Here is a 15,952-nt window from a genome sequence, read left to right as displayed (position 1 = left end):
TCTTCACTATCTCCAGGAGTTGGTTCAAGGTCAAGTCCATTGAGTTGGTGATGCCATCCAACCATCTCATCCTGTTGCCCCCCTTCTCCTGCCCTCAAATCTGTCCCAGCATCAGGGTCTTTTCCAGTGAGTCCGCTCTTCACATCAGGTAGCCAGCCACAGTATTACGTCTTCAGCTTCAGCATCAGTCCTAATGAATACTCAGGGTTGATTTCCTTTAGGACTAACTGGTTTGGTCTCCTTGCTGCCCAAGGGACTCTCAAGAGTCTTCTCCAACATCACACTTTGAAAGCATCAGTTCTTTGGCGCTCAGCTTTCTTAATGGCCAAACTCTCACATCCATTCATGACTACTGGAAAAATCATTAGTCAGTCAGTACAGTTGCTCAGTCGTGTCTGACTCTTTGCAACCCCATGGACTGCAGCATGCCAAGGCTCCCTGACCATCACCAACTCCCGGAGTTTACTCACTCATGTCCATAGAGTCGGTGATGCCATCCAACCATCTCATCCTCTGTTGTCCCCTTCTCCTCTCGCCTTCACTTTTTCCCAGCATCAGTGTCTTTTCAAATGAGTCAGCTCTTCACATCAGGTGGTCACAGGATTGGAGTTTCAGCTTCAACCATCAGTCCTTCCAATGAACATTCAGGATTGATTTCCTTTAGGATGGACTGGTTGGATCTCCTTGCAGTCCAAAGGACTCTCAGGAGTCTTTTCCAACACCACAGTTTGAAAGCATCAGTTCTTTGGCACTCAGCTTTCCTTATAATCCAACTCTCACATCATAGCTTTGACTACATGGACCTTTATTGGCAGTGATGTTGATTCTGTTCTGTCCACTGCATGGCGTTAGGGAATTTCTTGCCTTAGGTTCTTAAAAGCCAGGATCCTCCTGAAAATTGTTCTGGGGGTGCTAGTGGGTGATGGGATGGATGTTGGTTGGCAGCACACTTTTCTATCCCAGGCTAGGTAAAGCACAGCTTCTTCTGCACCTGTCCTCTGGGGACATTTCATCCTGCCCCACTTCTCCATGGACGTGTGCCGGATGGTCCTGGACTAGGTTCTTGTGGCAGATACAGGACTGTCATCTGGGGCTGCCTTAGTCCCTGAAGCATCTTGTGCTGTCATGGGAAGGCCTCAAGGAATGTAAGGGCACCTCTGAAGAGTGCGTGTGTCCATAGTCCTTGGTACTATAAGTAGGTGCTTGTAGCAATCAGAGGTTGCTGAGGGAATAGGGTAGAAAATAAAGAGAAAAACTTATAAAGACCTCAAATATTCTCCTATGAAGCATCCCTTGAGCCTCATATGCCGCTTTTCTTCTCATCTCCACCACAGCATCCTACCCTCACCCGCACGGTCTCACCACCACCACACGAAACTGATTTGAGCACTTATTCAGTGCCATCCTCGCATATAAGTGCTTTACGTGATCATCTCCTTTCATCCTCGTAACAACCCCACAAGGGAGGTAGCATCATTGTGCCCATCTTACAGATGGATAAACTGAGGTTAAGGGAGGTTAAGTGACTTGTTCAGCTCTCTCCACTGCTCTGCCCTGGACCACTCCATGCTTCCATTGCCCTTCTCTCCAGTCTCATTTGGTCTCATTACAAAGCTTAATGTGTCAAGACGGGCACATGATGGAGGCTGCACAACCTGGATAAAGTGAATAAAGGGAATAAAACAGGTTCTGAAACAAAAAGACCCCTTGTGTGTAGTGATGCTGGAAAGTGTGTATGTCGGGGGAGAGGTCTTTAAAGACAGAACCAAATTCTAAACAGTGGTTCTGTTTGGAAAGGTGCAGGTGTGAATTTTTTTTATTTATCTGAATAAAGTAGTTAATATAGAATAGTGCCTAGCAGATGGTTAACTGCTATAAAAATAATTATATTAAATCAGTGTTTTCTAATTTTCCTGTAATAAATGTGTATTATACAACAGACAATATAAGTAATTTGAAAAAGACTTCTGGCTCCATTAAAGTTAATATGAAGAGAGGAACATTTTTCTGCAGGAGGAACTCAATCAAATTTGCTGACTAATGGTTCAGGGGGCTGAACCCGAGGAAGGAGTCAGAAATGATCTCCAAGTGCCAAAGGCAAGCCTGGCTGACCACGAGGAAGCTGATCCATAGATGTTCTTGGCAAGACTCAGTTCATGAGAGGCCTGCTTTTATGGGGAGGGACAAGAAAGTGCCCTTCGTGACTGCAGCCCACACAAAGAGCTCATGACCTGATTTTCTGAGTCAAATATTTATTTGGCAAAGTTCCTCCCTGATAATGCAGCCACATGAGAGGAGAAACCACAGGCCATCACCCAGCCTCCAAAGCGTCTCCAGAAAACCAGGAACCAAGAGCCCCCCTCCTCCGCTGTCACTTTCGTGTCATGATGGAGCCGGCGTGTGGAGGACTGACCACAGGACAGCGAAGCGTCTCCGAGATGTTCCTTCTCCCGAATCACAGGGCAGCAGTAGAAACTGGACCCAGCAGCTGGGAACCTTGTCCCCACGCTTCACTGGGCAGGAGGGAGGGACCCCAGAGGACAAGGCTCCAAGGGGCTGCCGTCCTGGCTCCTGACTCCCTGGGGACAGCCAGGGGTTCCAGGCTCCCAGCTGAGGCTCGGTTTGGAGTCACAGGTAGGCTCCATCCCCTCCGAGGCTCAAAGCTGGTCCAGCAAAGAGGGGCAGTCACTCACAGGAAGAAGCTGTCATCGCCCCTCAAAATGGGCTGTGATTTGCTCCAAAGTCTTCCCTTTGGTCTCAGGGACACAGGCCAGAGTGAAAAGGACACCAAAGATGCAGAAGGCAGAGGCCAGCCAGAAGGCACCGTAGGGCCTGAGCACCTCCTGCGAAGACAGGGGCGAGGCTGTGAAATGACGCGGGAGCCCTCCTGGGTCAGGAGCCCTCCTGGGCCCAGGAGCCGAGGCCCTACCCCGCCACACCCAGGCTCAGGGATGTGGAGGAGGGCCTGGTGGGCCATCCAGAAGCCCGAGCTGAGCACTGTCCAAGCGTGTGGATGGTGTGCGGTGGGGACACTGAGCTCACTGTGACAAAATGACTGCCCCCAGGTCAGAGGCCCACCATCAAGTGACAGCTGGCCTCCCGTCCCCAGGGTCCGACTCCAGGGCCCAGAGACTTCCCTCTCCACTTGGTCTGGCCCTGCCCTCTGTGGTCCCTGCCGCCTTAGGAATCTCTCTCCTTGGTGCCGGAGGAAATGGGTGAGCTCTCAGTGGGTGGTGATGGGGCCGTGTGCGCACATGGGGACACTCAGGGCCCATGAGAGGGGGGGAGAGGCAGCAGTGGCCCAGAGTCACAGGCGGTGCACCCTCCCCACGCAGCCCCTGTGTAATCCCAGCTGCCAGAAGCAAAGGCCGCCTGCTTCCATCTCCTCTGCCTCAGGCACCTGGCCACCCCGCCCCCTCCCTCCTTGAAGCCTTTCTCTTGGCCTGTCAGTGATGGCCAGATCACTCTTAGGTCCCTTGCCGCCATCCCCTCCCTGACTGTCGGTCCCCTCCAAGCTCCTGGAAGTCACCTCCCCTCCAGGGCTTTGCTCTGGTCTTCCTGATGAGCTCCCTGGAGCAGCGCAGGCCCTGCGGGGTCCAGGCCAGCCCCAAGCATTCACGCCAATCATGACCGGCCTCCTCTTGCCCCAGCCCAGCCTGATGGTGGTTCATCCTTCCACCACTGGACACTGTCGTACCAGCCCTTGTCAGAAAGGGGTCCCTGTCCATCTCATTCACTGCTGCTCTGGCGCCCTAAACAGGCCTGGACGTGGCAGGTACCAGAAGCCCTGGGGGGAGCGGGGGGAGAACGACTGAACAGACGGCTTGACTGTCTGCACCAGAGTGGTGCCCGCATTGGACCAGAGGCCTTGAGGCTGGGACCATGTGTGCATCAGCCCATCTGCCAGCTGGCGGCAAAATGTAGAACCGAACTGATGCTCCCATCAGCTCTAAGAGGGAGGCACTGTCCCCCTTCTCCGCTTTGAGCCAAGGAAGCTGGATCAGAGAAAGGGAAGCAGCACACCCAAGTTCACACAGCAGGAAGTGGCCAAGGTGGGGACGGGCCAGGCCTGCTGACTCCAAAGGTGGAGGTTCTCATGCAGCCTTGCTTCCCAAAGTGCCCAAAGTCCAAGGGGGAGGTCAGTCCTGCTGTCCTTCCACCTCGACAGCCGGGAGGCTCCCCAGTCATCCCCAGACAGCCTGGGTTCCTTGCCTGCCCCAGCCCGTCTGCTTCCCCGCACCCTCAACTAGGATGGGGTTGCAGGCTGGTGGGGCTTCAGCCTGCAGGCAAGGCTGCCAACCCCGAGTCTGTCACAAGAGTAATTCTGAAAAGTACTTTTCTGCTGGCTGTGGCAGGGGGAGCCCGTCAGGGCCTGCACTCACCATGAGACTGCTGAACTCTTTGGTCACCAGAAAGGCCATGAACCAGTTGGTGAGGACGCAGACGCCGGTGGCCACGCCCTTGACGTGCAGAGGGAAGATCTCAGACATGAGGAGCCACGGGATGGGCCCCCAGCCCACAGCGAAGCCTGCAAGGGCAGGAAAGGCCTCAGGTCCACGGGGCCGGGCGGCGCTCGGCTTGCCGAAGACCCCCCGGGCTGAAGTGGGGCCCGGATTCAGCCTGGGGACTCAGGTCACTCCCCTCACTCCTGATGCGTCAGGCCTTGGCTCTACAGAACAGCACGGGAAGGGGGCCTGCTCGGAGGGCGCTTGTGGGGGTGACATGAAAGGAGCAGAGGGGGGCTGAGCCGGTGCCCGGCACACGGTCAGAGCTGTAAACCCAGGGGTGAGGCCGAGCAGGCCGGGACTCCCAGGAGCCACGGGAACCTGGCAGCGACAGGGCGGCCCCCTCAACCTCCCCTCAGCACCCCACTCACCGGCGATGAAGAGGCACATGCTGCCCACCGCCAGCCAGGCCAGCCCCACGTTGGTATCGGCGGGCTCCATGGAGACGAGCGCCGGGAGGTCCACGTGGGAGGAGTTGCTGGGGCCGCCCTCGGTCAGCTTGAAGTAGGCGCCAAAGGCACTGGTGCTGAACACCATGACCACACCTGCGGTGGAGGGCGGCGGTTGGCAGGGCAGTGGGAGGGCATGAGGCGGCAGCCTGCAGCCCGGGCACGGGGCTGTCGGGGGGCTGGCAGTCAGTGCACGGTGTCCCCGGCAGGTGGCCTGGGCTCCTCCGCGAGGGGCAGTGAGCGGAGCCCCGCTGGGGTACCCTCGCCCCAGCCTGGCCCTCCCAGTCCCGGCTTGGCCCTCACACCTCAGTCAACCCCAAGAAGCTTCTGGAAGCAGACCCTCCCTGGCTTTGAGGAAGAAGGAGCAACCACCAGAAGCCAGGCCCACTTCCCCAGCGGCACTGAGGGCCCGGCTGCCCACGAGGAGCCTCCCTCGCATTGTGTGCTGATCCTCGCCTTGGCCTGCCACCACCTCCACCTCCGTTTCAGAGGGGAAGCCGGCTCAGGTAGTTACTTGCCCAGAGAGGGCCCAGGCTTCAGGGCCTCTTCACGCCCAGGCCGTCGGTTTCCTCCCTGTAAAGCGGGCCCTGGAGGGGCCTACTCCTAGGTTCTGCCGAGGTCAAGGCATGCCGCAGTAGAGCAGTGAGCGCAGGCCTGGAGCCAGTGCTCCCCTGAAGTCCTGCCCGTGCCCTTGGGGACACTCAGCCCTTGTTCTCCACAACGTGGTGACCTCAGCAACAGCCCTCCAGCCTGTGGTAGGAGGCTGGCCTAGGCCTCCAGTCCTGCAGAGGGCAGAGCCATCCCCCTGGGGCCTTACCTGACAAGGTCAAGAGCAGCCTTCGCCCAGCTCTGTCCATGATCAGGGCCGCCGTGGCAGTGAACAGCACCTGGATGACGCCCACAACGACTGAGGCCAGGCTGCTGTCCTGGGGAGACGGGCCAGGAGGGTCAGGCAGACACCCTGGGACTGGGCCCCACCCACACGGCCTCCGGGTGAGGCAGGCCGGGGCAGAGGCCTCTTTACCTTGAACTTAGCCTTTTCAAAGATGGTCTCCGCATAGAACATGACGGCATTGACACCCGACAGCTGCTGGAAGGCCATCAGGGAGATGCCGATGATGAAGGGCTTGTAGACACCAGGACGCCGCAGCTGGGCCACGTGGAAGCCCTGCTCAGATGGATACCGGGCATCAGGGCTTCTCTTCTCCTGAGGGCACCCCGGCTCTGAGCTCCCCCCCATCCTGGGGCCTGCTGGAGCGAGGGAACCTCTGCATTTTGTCCCAGCCCCACCTGTAGCCTCTGCTTCAGGTCCCAGCATCACTATAGCCTCCCCATTAGTAAGGTGACAGGATCCTCCCCTCCTCATGTCCCTTCCTGATTTGCTGGGGGATCCACGGAGATGTTCTGTGAGCAGAGAACCCAGGGTTCCCGAGTCCTACCAACCTTGGGTCTGGGTCTGGGCTGAGCACCTTCCCCGGCCCCACTGATCCTTACCACCACCACCAGGCACGTGCTATGACCCCACTTTACCGGGGAAGAAACTCAGGTTAAAGATGGGACGGTCACACAGCAGGTAAGGGGCAGAGACTCAACATTCTCCCTGGCCCTACAGCTCCCTGTTTCAAAATTCCAAGTCCTCCAGTCCCCACCTGCATTCTCCTCTGACATGGCCCAGCCCTTCTCTTCCAGGGACAGGGAGATCGGGGCTCAGACTTGGGTCTGGCCAAGCAGTGGTCCACAGGACATCACTCCCAAGCCCACGGGCCTCGTGTGTACGCGTGTGAGCACACACCTGTGGAGCTGCGGCGCCACTCTGTGTTGACCTCAGGGGCGATTCTCCCGGGTCCCTCTCCCCGCGCACTGGCTCCCAGCCCCTCACCTGGTGCTGAGCCCCAAGGGGAGGCTCCTCCCAACCCTGGGCATAGCCCCACAGGAACTGCATGGCGGCCATGGCCTCCTGGTGCTTGTGCTGAGACAGCAGGAAGCGAGGGGTCTCAGGCATGAAACACATGAGCAGCAGCATGAAGGAGGGGGGCACACAGCCCAGCACGGCCAGCCAGCGCCACTCGAGCACCCAGCCTGGCGGTTGGGGGGAGAGACGTCAGAGTGGCATGAGCCGGCCGGGATCTTCTCAGGGGGCACCTGCCCCCTGCCAACCTAGGGACTCTGCTTAAAGGGTGGGGACCCCAGTGTATTTGCAGGACTCCCCAGGGTTTGTCATTGATGTTGTCATTTTTATTGCTAAGTGTGGAAACAAGGTGGGGGGCGTATATCAGTGAAGGTTTATGCAGCCACTAAACAAAGGTGCTCGCTCTGTACTGCCGAGGTATACGTGATATACGGCACCAGGGGTCTGAAAGGGAGGGGCGGCAAGAGACCATGTGTGCACAGGCCTCCACCCGGTAGACGGACTGAGAAGCAGGCAAGGCTGGCTCCTCCGGGAAGAAGGGGGACAGAGAGGAAGGGGGCATTTTTCACTGAAAGACGTCAATTAGAACTCACAGAAGCTGAGCAGTTAAAGTGTGGCTTATGACGACCTGGAGGAAATCCTATAGGTGTAACTACACCCACGTGACCCTGAGTATCCGTGTCTACACAGTGGCTTTCGGACACTGCTGGCCCCACAAGGCAGCTAGACTGCGGCCAGGACTCTGAATGACAGTCAGGATGCTAAGTGGGCAGAAAGGAAAGACCATGGACCTGCATGTTGTCCACTCTGAGGAATCAGAGGGCACATGCCCTGGGCCCTGCCACTGCCCATCTGGCCCCAAACCCCCATTCCCACATGGTTCTCAGGCCATCCTTTGACAATTCTTATCGGGGCCTGCTGCCGGGCACTTTTTACAGCATCAGTTAATTTAATCCCTCAGCAGCCTTGGACTAGGTAAAGTTAATCTCCACGTGAAGACAGGGAACCTGAGGCTCCCAGGGGCAGTTGACTAGGCCAAGGTCACACAGCTAGTAAGTGGCATATTCCCCTAATCCAGGGCTGTCAGATATGAAGCCTGCCTTTCCTCTACCCCAGTTCATTCCAGGGTGCCTCTGGAAGCTTCCTCTTGCTTCTGGAAGCTTCCTCATGCTGGCTCCAGCTGACCCTTGGGTTCTCTGGAACCTGCCTCCTTCAGGCTGCAAATCCAGTACTGATTCTGAGGGAGACACACATTTGCACCCTCCAAGCTCTTAGGCTAAAGACTTTCCTTCCAGCCCCAGAATCCTAGCTGGTCACCGCACAGGGAGGTACTGCTCTAACTCGTCAGCCCTCCCTATACTCCTGGAATGGGCTTCTGCTCTGGGGAGATGAGGACATCACCTTTTCTAGCTCTCCTCAGAATACTGTCACAAGACCCACATGACCCAGGTTTCTCAGGGAAGTGGTCTGGGAATGTGGCATCTTGGGCAGTGGCTGTGTGACCTTGGGCAAGTCCCCTGACCTCTCTGAACTTCAGTTTCTACATCTGTAAGATAGTCAAACATCCATGAACAGTCACAAGAGATAATAAGAAAACCATACCTGCCAGGTAGGCTAGGAGGATGCCTGTGACCACCATCAGCTGCACACAGGAGCCGAGCAGCCCTCGCACTTCAGGGTAGGCAATTTCAGAGATATAGACCTGTTGGCAATTAAGACGAGAGTGTACTTGGGGTCCAGGAGTTCTTAAAACTGAAAAGTCTCAGCCATTCAGAGCTGAGGAGAGTCTCGACTGGGGTACTTGCAGGCCCAGGGGACCCCTAACTGCAGGTCCCTGGACATCAGAGATCCCCACCATGTAATCCACAGCACATGTTTAAAGGGTACATATATGGACACTGTGTGTGTGTGCGGGGGCACACAGAGCTTTTCACACTTTCATTTAATTGTATACCCTTGACAAAAAGCAAATTCTAACATAGTAGGTGTGTAGAGCTTCCTGGTGGCTCAGTGGTAGAGAATCTACCTGCCACGCAGGAGATACAGGCTCCATCCCTGGGTGGGGAGGCACCCCTGGAGAAGAAAATGGCAACCCACTCCAGTATTCCTCCCTGGGAAATCCCACGGACAGAGGAGCCTGGTGGGATATAGTCTGTGGGGACACAGAGGGTCAGATACGAGACTTGGCAACTAAACAACAACAGATGTGTGGTGGGCCCACGATTCCGCCTGTCTAACCACCTCCAGGAGACACACAGCTGCTGACCCAAGGACCACACTTTGGGTGGTGCCCTTGGAGTGAAAGCAGGAACTCTCTTCCTCAGTCACTACCAGTGACTGCTGCAGCTTCCTCTGGACTCAGGAGCCAGAAAGCGCTTGCCCACGCTTCTGTGTTATTCCATATCTTATGTCCACGACTAAGTCAGGTGTGTTTTTGCACAGTAAAAAAAAAAACCACCAAAAAAATCCAGATATAAAATCCAACCTAGCTGCTGCCTATTATCCAGCAGTTGCAGTTGAAATGAGTGGTAGGTGCAAAGGGAGGGATTCTGAGCTACTGCTTTTAGTCTTGATTGGTTAGGGTGTGGGTGGTGGTGGATCACTCAAGCCCACGACCAGCAGCAGGTCACAGGACACCCAGCAATCCCAGCTGCCAGGGTCCAAGTCCTTCTACCGGCCATGCCAGGGCCAGGGCCGTGTGTATAGGCTCTTGTGTAGGCATGGCCCGAGCTAACAGCGTCATTCCCACCTTATGGGCTCACAGAGGTGCTCTGCCCAGGGCTGCGGTTTTACCCAGACGTGTCCAGCTCCAAAGGCAGCCTGGGCAGTGCTGGGTCAGGAGGTGGTGAGAGAGGAGCAGGGGGAACGCCTGGTGGGCCGCTTTCTGAGCAGTGAAGGGGCGCACCAGGTCCCAACAGCCTCTGCCCCTTGGGACAAACCACAGTGGGATTTTCCTGCTGAACTGTAGCCAGTGGTCTGAAGGCCAAGGGGGATCTAAGCCATCGTGTGAGGCTTCTGTTGACCATCCACAGAGGGCACTTCATTTGTAGAGCCAAAGAGAGGCCCTGTTAAGTGCCACCACCCAGGGTTCAAGAAGTAGCATCACCACTGACTTTGTGCTTAAACCAAGGACTTGTGGCTCAGCTGGTAAACAATCCGCCCTCAATGAGGGAGACCTGAGTTCGATCCCTGGGTTGGGAAGATCCCCTTGGAGAAGGGAAAGGCTACCCACTCCAGCATTCTGGCCTGGAGAATTCCATGGACCACAGTCCATGGGGTCGCAAAGAGTCCGACACGACTGAGCGACTTTGACTTCACGTTCCTTTAAGCTTCATCTGTAACAAGGGATGGATAACAACAGGTCTTTCCAAGGCCCCATGGGAGTGTAAGGAAGATGGAGCAGGGGAGGGCATGGTGTCAGGCACTCAAGAGGCCGCAGCCAGGGAGAGAATCAGGCCCCGAGTTCGGCCCCTTCTCCTGGGTCCCAGGGCGCCAGACTGGGGGGAAACACACTCACCGGGGCCACGAGCGAGGCAATGCCGCAGGCCAGGCCGGTGAGCAGGCGGCCTCCGAGCAGCATCCACAGGTTCTGAGCCGCGGTGATGACGGCGAAGCCGGCCACGAAGGGCAAGGCACAGAGGACTAGGCTCAGCTTGCGCCCCGCGCGGTCCAGGAGCCAGCCGCCCAGCACGCCCCCGGCCGCGGCGCCCAGGGTCACGATGGCCTGGGGGCGGGGCGACCGCCGGCTGAGGGAGGGGGCGCCGGGGGCCCGCGGCCCAACCTCGCCCTCCACCCCAACCTCAGCCGCTGCGGGGGCAGGGGAGATGGGCAACCCCTCTCAGGGGAGCCGGGACATACTCGGCGGAGGGTCTCCGTGCCCACCCGAAGCCAGGCAGCGCGGGGAGGGTCCTGGCACCCGTCTTAGGGGTGGGCGAAGGAGGGTCCCAGGAGGGCAGGAGGGTGAGCCCGAGGCCTCACCCCGAACCAGGAGGCTGCGTCTTCGTCGAGGTGCGGGGCCGGGGGCGCGGCGCGCCTCAGGCTCGGGATGGCCGGGGAGCTGTAGCCGAGGGCGAAACCGAAGCTGAGCGGTCCCAGGGCAGCGGCGAAGGCAGCGAGGAAGACGCGGCGGCCGCGGGGAGCGCTGCGGAGACAGGGGCGGTCGGTGAGCCGCAAGGCCTGGGCGCAGCGGATGGAGTGAGGCTGCGCCAGTGGACCTGGGTTCCCCCTACCGCTCACCTGCCGCCGGGCGGCCGTAGGAGCGGCTGGGTCTCCTCTTGGTCCTCAGGCGTCATGTCCGCGATCAACGCTTGCTTTTAGGGCTCTGACGCCTTGAACTGCCACCGGTCCCGCGAGTGCGGCCAGCACCGGCGTTTCAGCCAGGGCAACCAACAGATGGTGAGGAGCGACTCTAGGCCGGGGTAAGGGAGCAGCCAATGGGAACGCAAGGCGGGGTTAGCTTCTGCTCTAGGAGCCGCCCTTCAAGTGAAAGCGGACCAATGGAAGGAAAGAGCCTGAGGGGTCTCTCTCTGGAACCATCCCCAGGACGGCCATCCAATGTCTAGACAGGGGAGGAGCTTGTATATGGCGGGGGCTCACACAGCCACCCAATAGGAGGGTGATGCGAGCTCGAAGGCGGGGTCATCTAAGAAACCGTGACCCACGCCGACCAATGAGAGTGGAGGGTGGGGATTGTATTTGCGCCGGGAACCGCCTCTTAATCTAGCTTCCACCAGTGCAGCTAGGAAGCCGAACCAAGGCGGAGCCCGTGGGTATCGTCCGGGACTGCCCTCCCTCTCTTTGCGCAGCGCCGCTGACCTCCCTGGGTAAGGTCTGCAGTAACTGCTCAGCGTTAACCTCTGCTCTGAGGCGTGGGCTGCTCTGCCCACAGAGAGCCGCAGGGTGGAAGGTCTCCAAACACCGGTTATGGGCTGGTCTGTTCTCGGATCAGCTGTGCTGTGGGAGGCGTGGTCCTGGGCGCCGCCGCCCAACTCTTGTGCTTGTTAAGACTTGGAGTGAGGGCAGGAGAGCCAAGGTTGCTGACTGCTAAGGAGCCGCAGACCGATGACGACCACGATCTTCGGGTACTGAGAACCCGTGTTGGGCGGGGTCCCCCATGCCGCATAGCTGTGACTGATCTGGGCCTAAATGGTGAGCCCCATGGTCTCTGTTAAATTCCACTCACTTCACAGGTAATCCTGACTTTGGAATCTTCATCTTAATACTACACCTCCCAATTTTGAGTCCCCTGCGGATGTTAATAGCGTCTCTCTACGTGTGTGCACCCTGGTCACTGGTGGAGGTATGAAGAAGTCAGGGCGCTGTAGAAGGTCGCGATTTGTATGCCACATTCCCTGGGTGCAGACAGCTGCGGTGGAGTGCTGTGTAATTCTGGCAAGAACCAGGACAAAGTAACAGGCTTAGCTTCTAATCCCTCTCTGGGCCTCTTTCTCTTCTTCTCTAAGTGGAAATGATAGTATCTATCATTGCAGGAGGGTTTGTTGTAGGGGCAAAGTGAAAAGACCAAGTACATTCCAGATAACTCAAATATTAGGCAGTATAATTAGTGCAGTCACCAGATTGTATTATCTTTCAAGACATAGGCAACCATCCCTCGGTTCTTCCTCCGTGTCTTGTGCTCCAATCGTAAATTCTTATTACAGCGCTAATTATTGCTTGTGATTCACCTGTCTACTTCTCTCCCTTCCCCAATGGACATGATCTTCTGCTCCAGACAGTGGGTACTGGATGTTTGCAGAGGGGATGGATTCTTCAGATTCCAAGGGCAAACTGCTGCTGCTAGACAGTTTACTTTGCAGTTCAGCCTGAGGGGTATGCAGAGAGGCTTCTGTAGACACAATGATCCAGCGAGCCTAGCTAAGGCCAGCCAGCCCTCCAAGCCATGCGTGTGCACTAAGTTGCTTCAGTTGTGTCCAACTCTTTCCAACACCATGGACTGTAGCCCGCCAGGCTCCTCTGTCCATGGGATTCTTCAGGCAAGAATACTGGAGTGGCCGCCAAGCCATGAACCGTTGCAAACCTGCTCCTGCCCTCTGGCTGGTCATCTCCCTCCCCATGAGTGTGCAGCATTCACTTGGCCTTTGTAAGCAGACATTGCTTACAAAGCAGACTCCCGCCTTCCTTTTATAAGCCAAGTCTATCAAACTGTTTAGTAGTGCCCACCCCTTGCCCATTCTACATCTACTCCTCAGATCTGTGACTCTTGTCAAATCATGGGGTGGCTCTGATGCTGCCAGTCTCTTTGGAAGAATGGTCTAAATAGCCCTTGGTTTTTCAATTCCAGGCTGAGAAGCAAGAAACTTCAGGGGAAAGAAAAAGATGACAGGAAAAACACACATACAAGCTCATGAGGCTTACAAATTATTTTAACACAAAAAACACCAGCCAGATCCAGCTGACACAAGGCACTCAGCCTGGCTCTGTAGGGTGGACAGGGGACAGGGCACAGTTCTGGGGTCAGAGAACTCACAGGTTCAAATCACTGCCCCGTTTTGAACCTCAGTTTCCTTATTTGAAAAGCAAACATAGTAAAACCCAATCCATAAAGCTTTGGATGAGGTCAAGATACAGCATGTAGTTGATCTTGTGTTTTCCCCTCTTATATGAAAAGGGCATAACAAAACAGAACAGAACAGGAGCACTGAATGCTGCAAAGACTGTGAGTAGACTCCTTTGGTTATGGACCCCACCTGGGTACACTGAAAAAGCACTGTCTTTAGCACTCTGACCTGCTGCCTTCTGCTGAAGGGGACCAGGCAGCCTTCAGCTCAGATGTATCATGTGGGACTCTCTGAGCCACAGGTGGAGAGGAGAGCTCTCCCCACAGTGTGCAAGGCCCATAAGGAGGTAGGGTCTGAGATCTATCAGATCGAGTCATGTCCAGCACAGACCTCTGCAGTAAGTGAGAAGACCTGCAGAAGAACTCCTCAGAGCCACTTCAACCGGGGAAATGACCTCGTTTCTTTTGATGGGTAATATAGGCAAAACGAGATATAATAAAATGGAATCTGTTAGACTAAAGCCAAAAGTAAGTTATCTTCTTTACACAGATTAAAAAGTTTACAATGTCAGTGAAACTCAGTTTTCCTCCTTTGATCTCCCCTGGCTAGAGACTGATATCTCACTGTTTCCTTCAAACTTGGCCAAACTCACATTTTCTTCTCTCTTTGGGGATGGAGCAACAGAAGGTGGATACATGATAAGAGGAAGGCTACTCATTTGATTCATGTGAGAGAGCAAAGCAGACCAGAACAAGAGGAGGGAATTTGAGAATGATAATTTTGAGGATGAAGTGTAACTGTTTCTAGGTTGTATGATTTCACAGTAACAATAAAACAAAACAAAATCTTGAGACTCTTAACAGGCTCCTATATCTTATTGTTTTTTTTGTGAGACACAAGGAGAAAGAAGCAGGAGTTTCTAAGATCTAAAAATTCAGCTTTTCTCAAAAGTCTATAGGCAGGAATGCAGCTGGTTCCAATCACAGTGAACTGAAACAGCAACAGGGGCCAGAGGTGCAGAAAGAAAACTTATTTATAATACATTTTTAAAGCAATGGCTTTTCTTTATCTCAATAAAAGAAACAAATTATGTGACAAAACAAAACTGTAATGAAAAAATAACTTTTCCATCTAAGTATATAAAATATAAGAGAAGGTTGCAGTAAATAAGAATGAATATTTTTGATTTATTCAAAGTTTCAATCTAAAACCTCAATGAAATCTACCACCTTTATTACAAGGGACTGATGGTTCCTGAACAGAAAGAAATAAAGGTCAAGAAAGATGGCACCGGACATTGGAGAGTGACCCAAACAGGCCAAGGGTGCAGAAGGTTTGGTCCAATAGATCACAGACAGGCTAAAAGCCACATTTTGTTGAGAAATGATGTCAGAACTGGCTAAAGAGTATAAACCTCTGTAAGAAAATTAAACATGGCAAACTCGATTGGGACTCTGTTTACTTCAAGTCAATAATGTCTTCATCCGAGAAAGTGGTGAGCTGAAAGGGGCAGCTGCCCCAGACGGGGCTGCCTTCTTGCTCGGCCACAGGGTCTGGGTCGGAGCTGGTCGACTGGTAACGCCCATTGGGATTGGCTTCGGAAGTGTAAGGACTTTCTAGGGAGCTCGATGTGATCCTAGAGGAGAAAAGTCACAGTGAACAGATCCTGGGGTGCACCACTGAGCTGGCTACTCTGTTTCCTCCTCCCCTAAATGTGAAAGCCTGTCTTTCCCACCCCCCACCATTGTGAGGGAGAGGTGGGCACGTGCAGGTGGGTGATGCCCACCCCAACAGAGCTTGTGTTCTGCAGGCAGACTGTCCCATCTCCTGGGTTGTTATGGGTTTTAAAGGCCACTTATATGAGATACCTAGAATAGTCAAATTCATGGAGTCAGAAAGTACATTGGTAGATGCCAGGGGCTGGGGTAGGGCTATGGGGTGGGCAGATGGGGAATTAGTGGTTAATGGGGACAGAGTTGCAGTTTAGGAACGTGAAACATTGAGGAGACGGATGGTGGTGGAAGTTGCACAACAATGTGAATGTACTTGGTGCTGCTGAACTGTACAGTTACATGTGGTTAAAATAGTATGTTTTATATTATCACCATTAAAAAAAAGGAAAAAAAATGGGAAAAAAGAAAGGTCAGTGTTGACACATATGTATTTGTGAGGCAAATTGGGATAAACCCTCCCCTGGCTCCCCATGGCCTGAGGACAAGGCTGAAACACCTGCCCACAGGCCCACAGGCCCCACCCTGCTGACCCCTCTGGCCTCCTCCCAGCCCATCATTGCCCTCTTATTTTCTCCTGCACTCAGGATGCTCACACTCTTGACACCTGCAAAACCAGTTTGACCAGGTTTTGATTCAGGGAGTTCCTCCGTTCACCAAGGACTCATGTAGCCTTGTAAAAGCCCGAGGTCCAGCCTCTGGTTGTTCTTGACCTCACCTCCTTATCTGTGCTAAGCTGACCCACTCACTTCCTTCTCTCTCTCTTCAGGGCTTTTGCCCCTGCTGGTTCCGCTGCCAGAAGGGCTGTTCCCCCAGCTCCTTCTCATTCAGAGCTCAGCTC

The 15,952-nt window shown here is 54.9% G+C and overlaps 2 protein-coding genes across 5 annotated transcripts in view; both read right to left on the bottom strand.

Moving 5' to 3' along the window:
• Nucleotides 1-2,235: 2,235 nt before the first annotated feature.
• Nucleotides 2,236-11,391, bottom strand: SLC2A8 (solute carrier family 2 member 8). Of its 3 annotated transcripts, none has more exons than XM_055541192.1 (10): nt 11,100-11,382; nt 10,842-11,004; nt 10,381-10,587; nt 8,466-8,565; nt 6,834-7,033; nt 5,979-6,122; nt 5,772-5,880; nt 4,877-5,050; nt 4,383-4,528; nt 2,236-2,843 (listed from the first exon to the last, which is right to left on the bottom strand). In XM_055541192.1, the coding sequence occupies exons 1-10, from the start codon at nt 11,153-11,155 to the stop codon at nt 2,706-2,708; spliced, it is 1,437 nt and encodes a 478-aa protein (XP_055397167.1). In that variant the 5' UTR covers nt 11,156-11,382; the 3' UTR covers nt 2,236-2,705. The 3 variants fall into 3 exon arrangements, with proteins under 3 accessions (XP_055397167.1, XP_055397168.1, XP_055397170.1); XM_055541193.1 differs by having other exon boundaries at nt 10,381-10,452; XM_055541195.1 differs by lacking the exon at nt 4,383-4,528 and having other exon boundaries at nt 2,758-2,843; nt 11,100-11,391.
• A 3,157-nt stretch (nt 11,392-14,548) lies between these two features.
• The window catches only part of GARNL3 (GTPase activating Rap/RanGAP domain like 3), a 162,098-nt gene continuing 160,694 nt past the window's right edge, over nt 14,549-15,952 (bottom strand). For both annotated transcript variants that reach the window (XM_055541190.1, XM_055541191.1), the window contains exon 30: nt 14,549-15,017. In XM_055541190.1, the coding sequence (XP_055397165.1) occupies nt 14,840-15,017 (178 nt within the window). In that variant the 3' untranslated portion in view covers nt 14,549-14,839. The remainder of the gene's footprint in view (nt 15,018-15,952) is intronic.

The sequence above is a fragment of the Bubalus kerabau genome, chromosome 11, assembly GCF_029407905.1.
Source record: "Bubalus kerabau isolate K-KA32 ecotype Philippines breed swamp buffalo chromosome 11, PCC_UOA_SB_1v2, whole genome shotgun sequence".
NCBI classification, from domain to species: Eukaryota; Metazoa; Chordata; class Mammalia; order Artiodactyla; family Bovidae; genus Bubalus; species Bubalus kerabau.
Note: the sequence above shows the minus strand (reverse complement) of the source record. Positions and strands in the feature narration are given on the sequence as shown.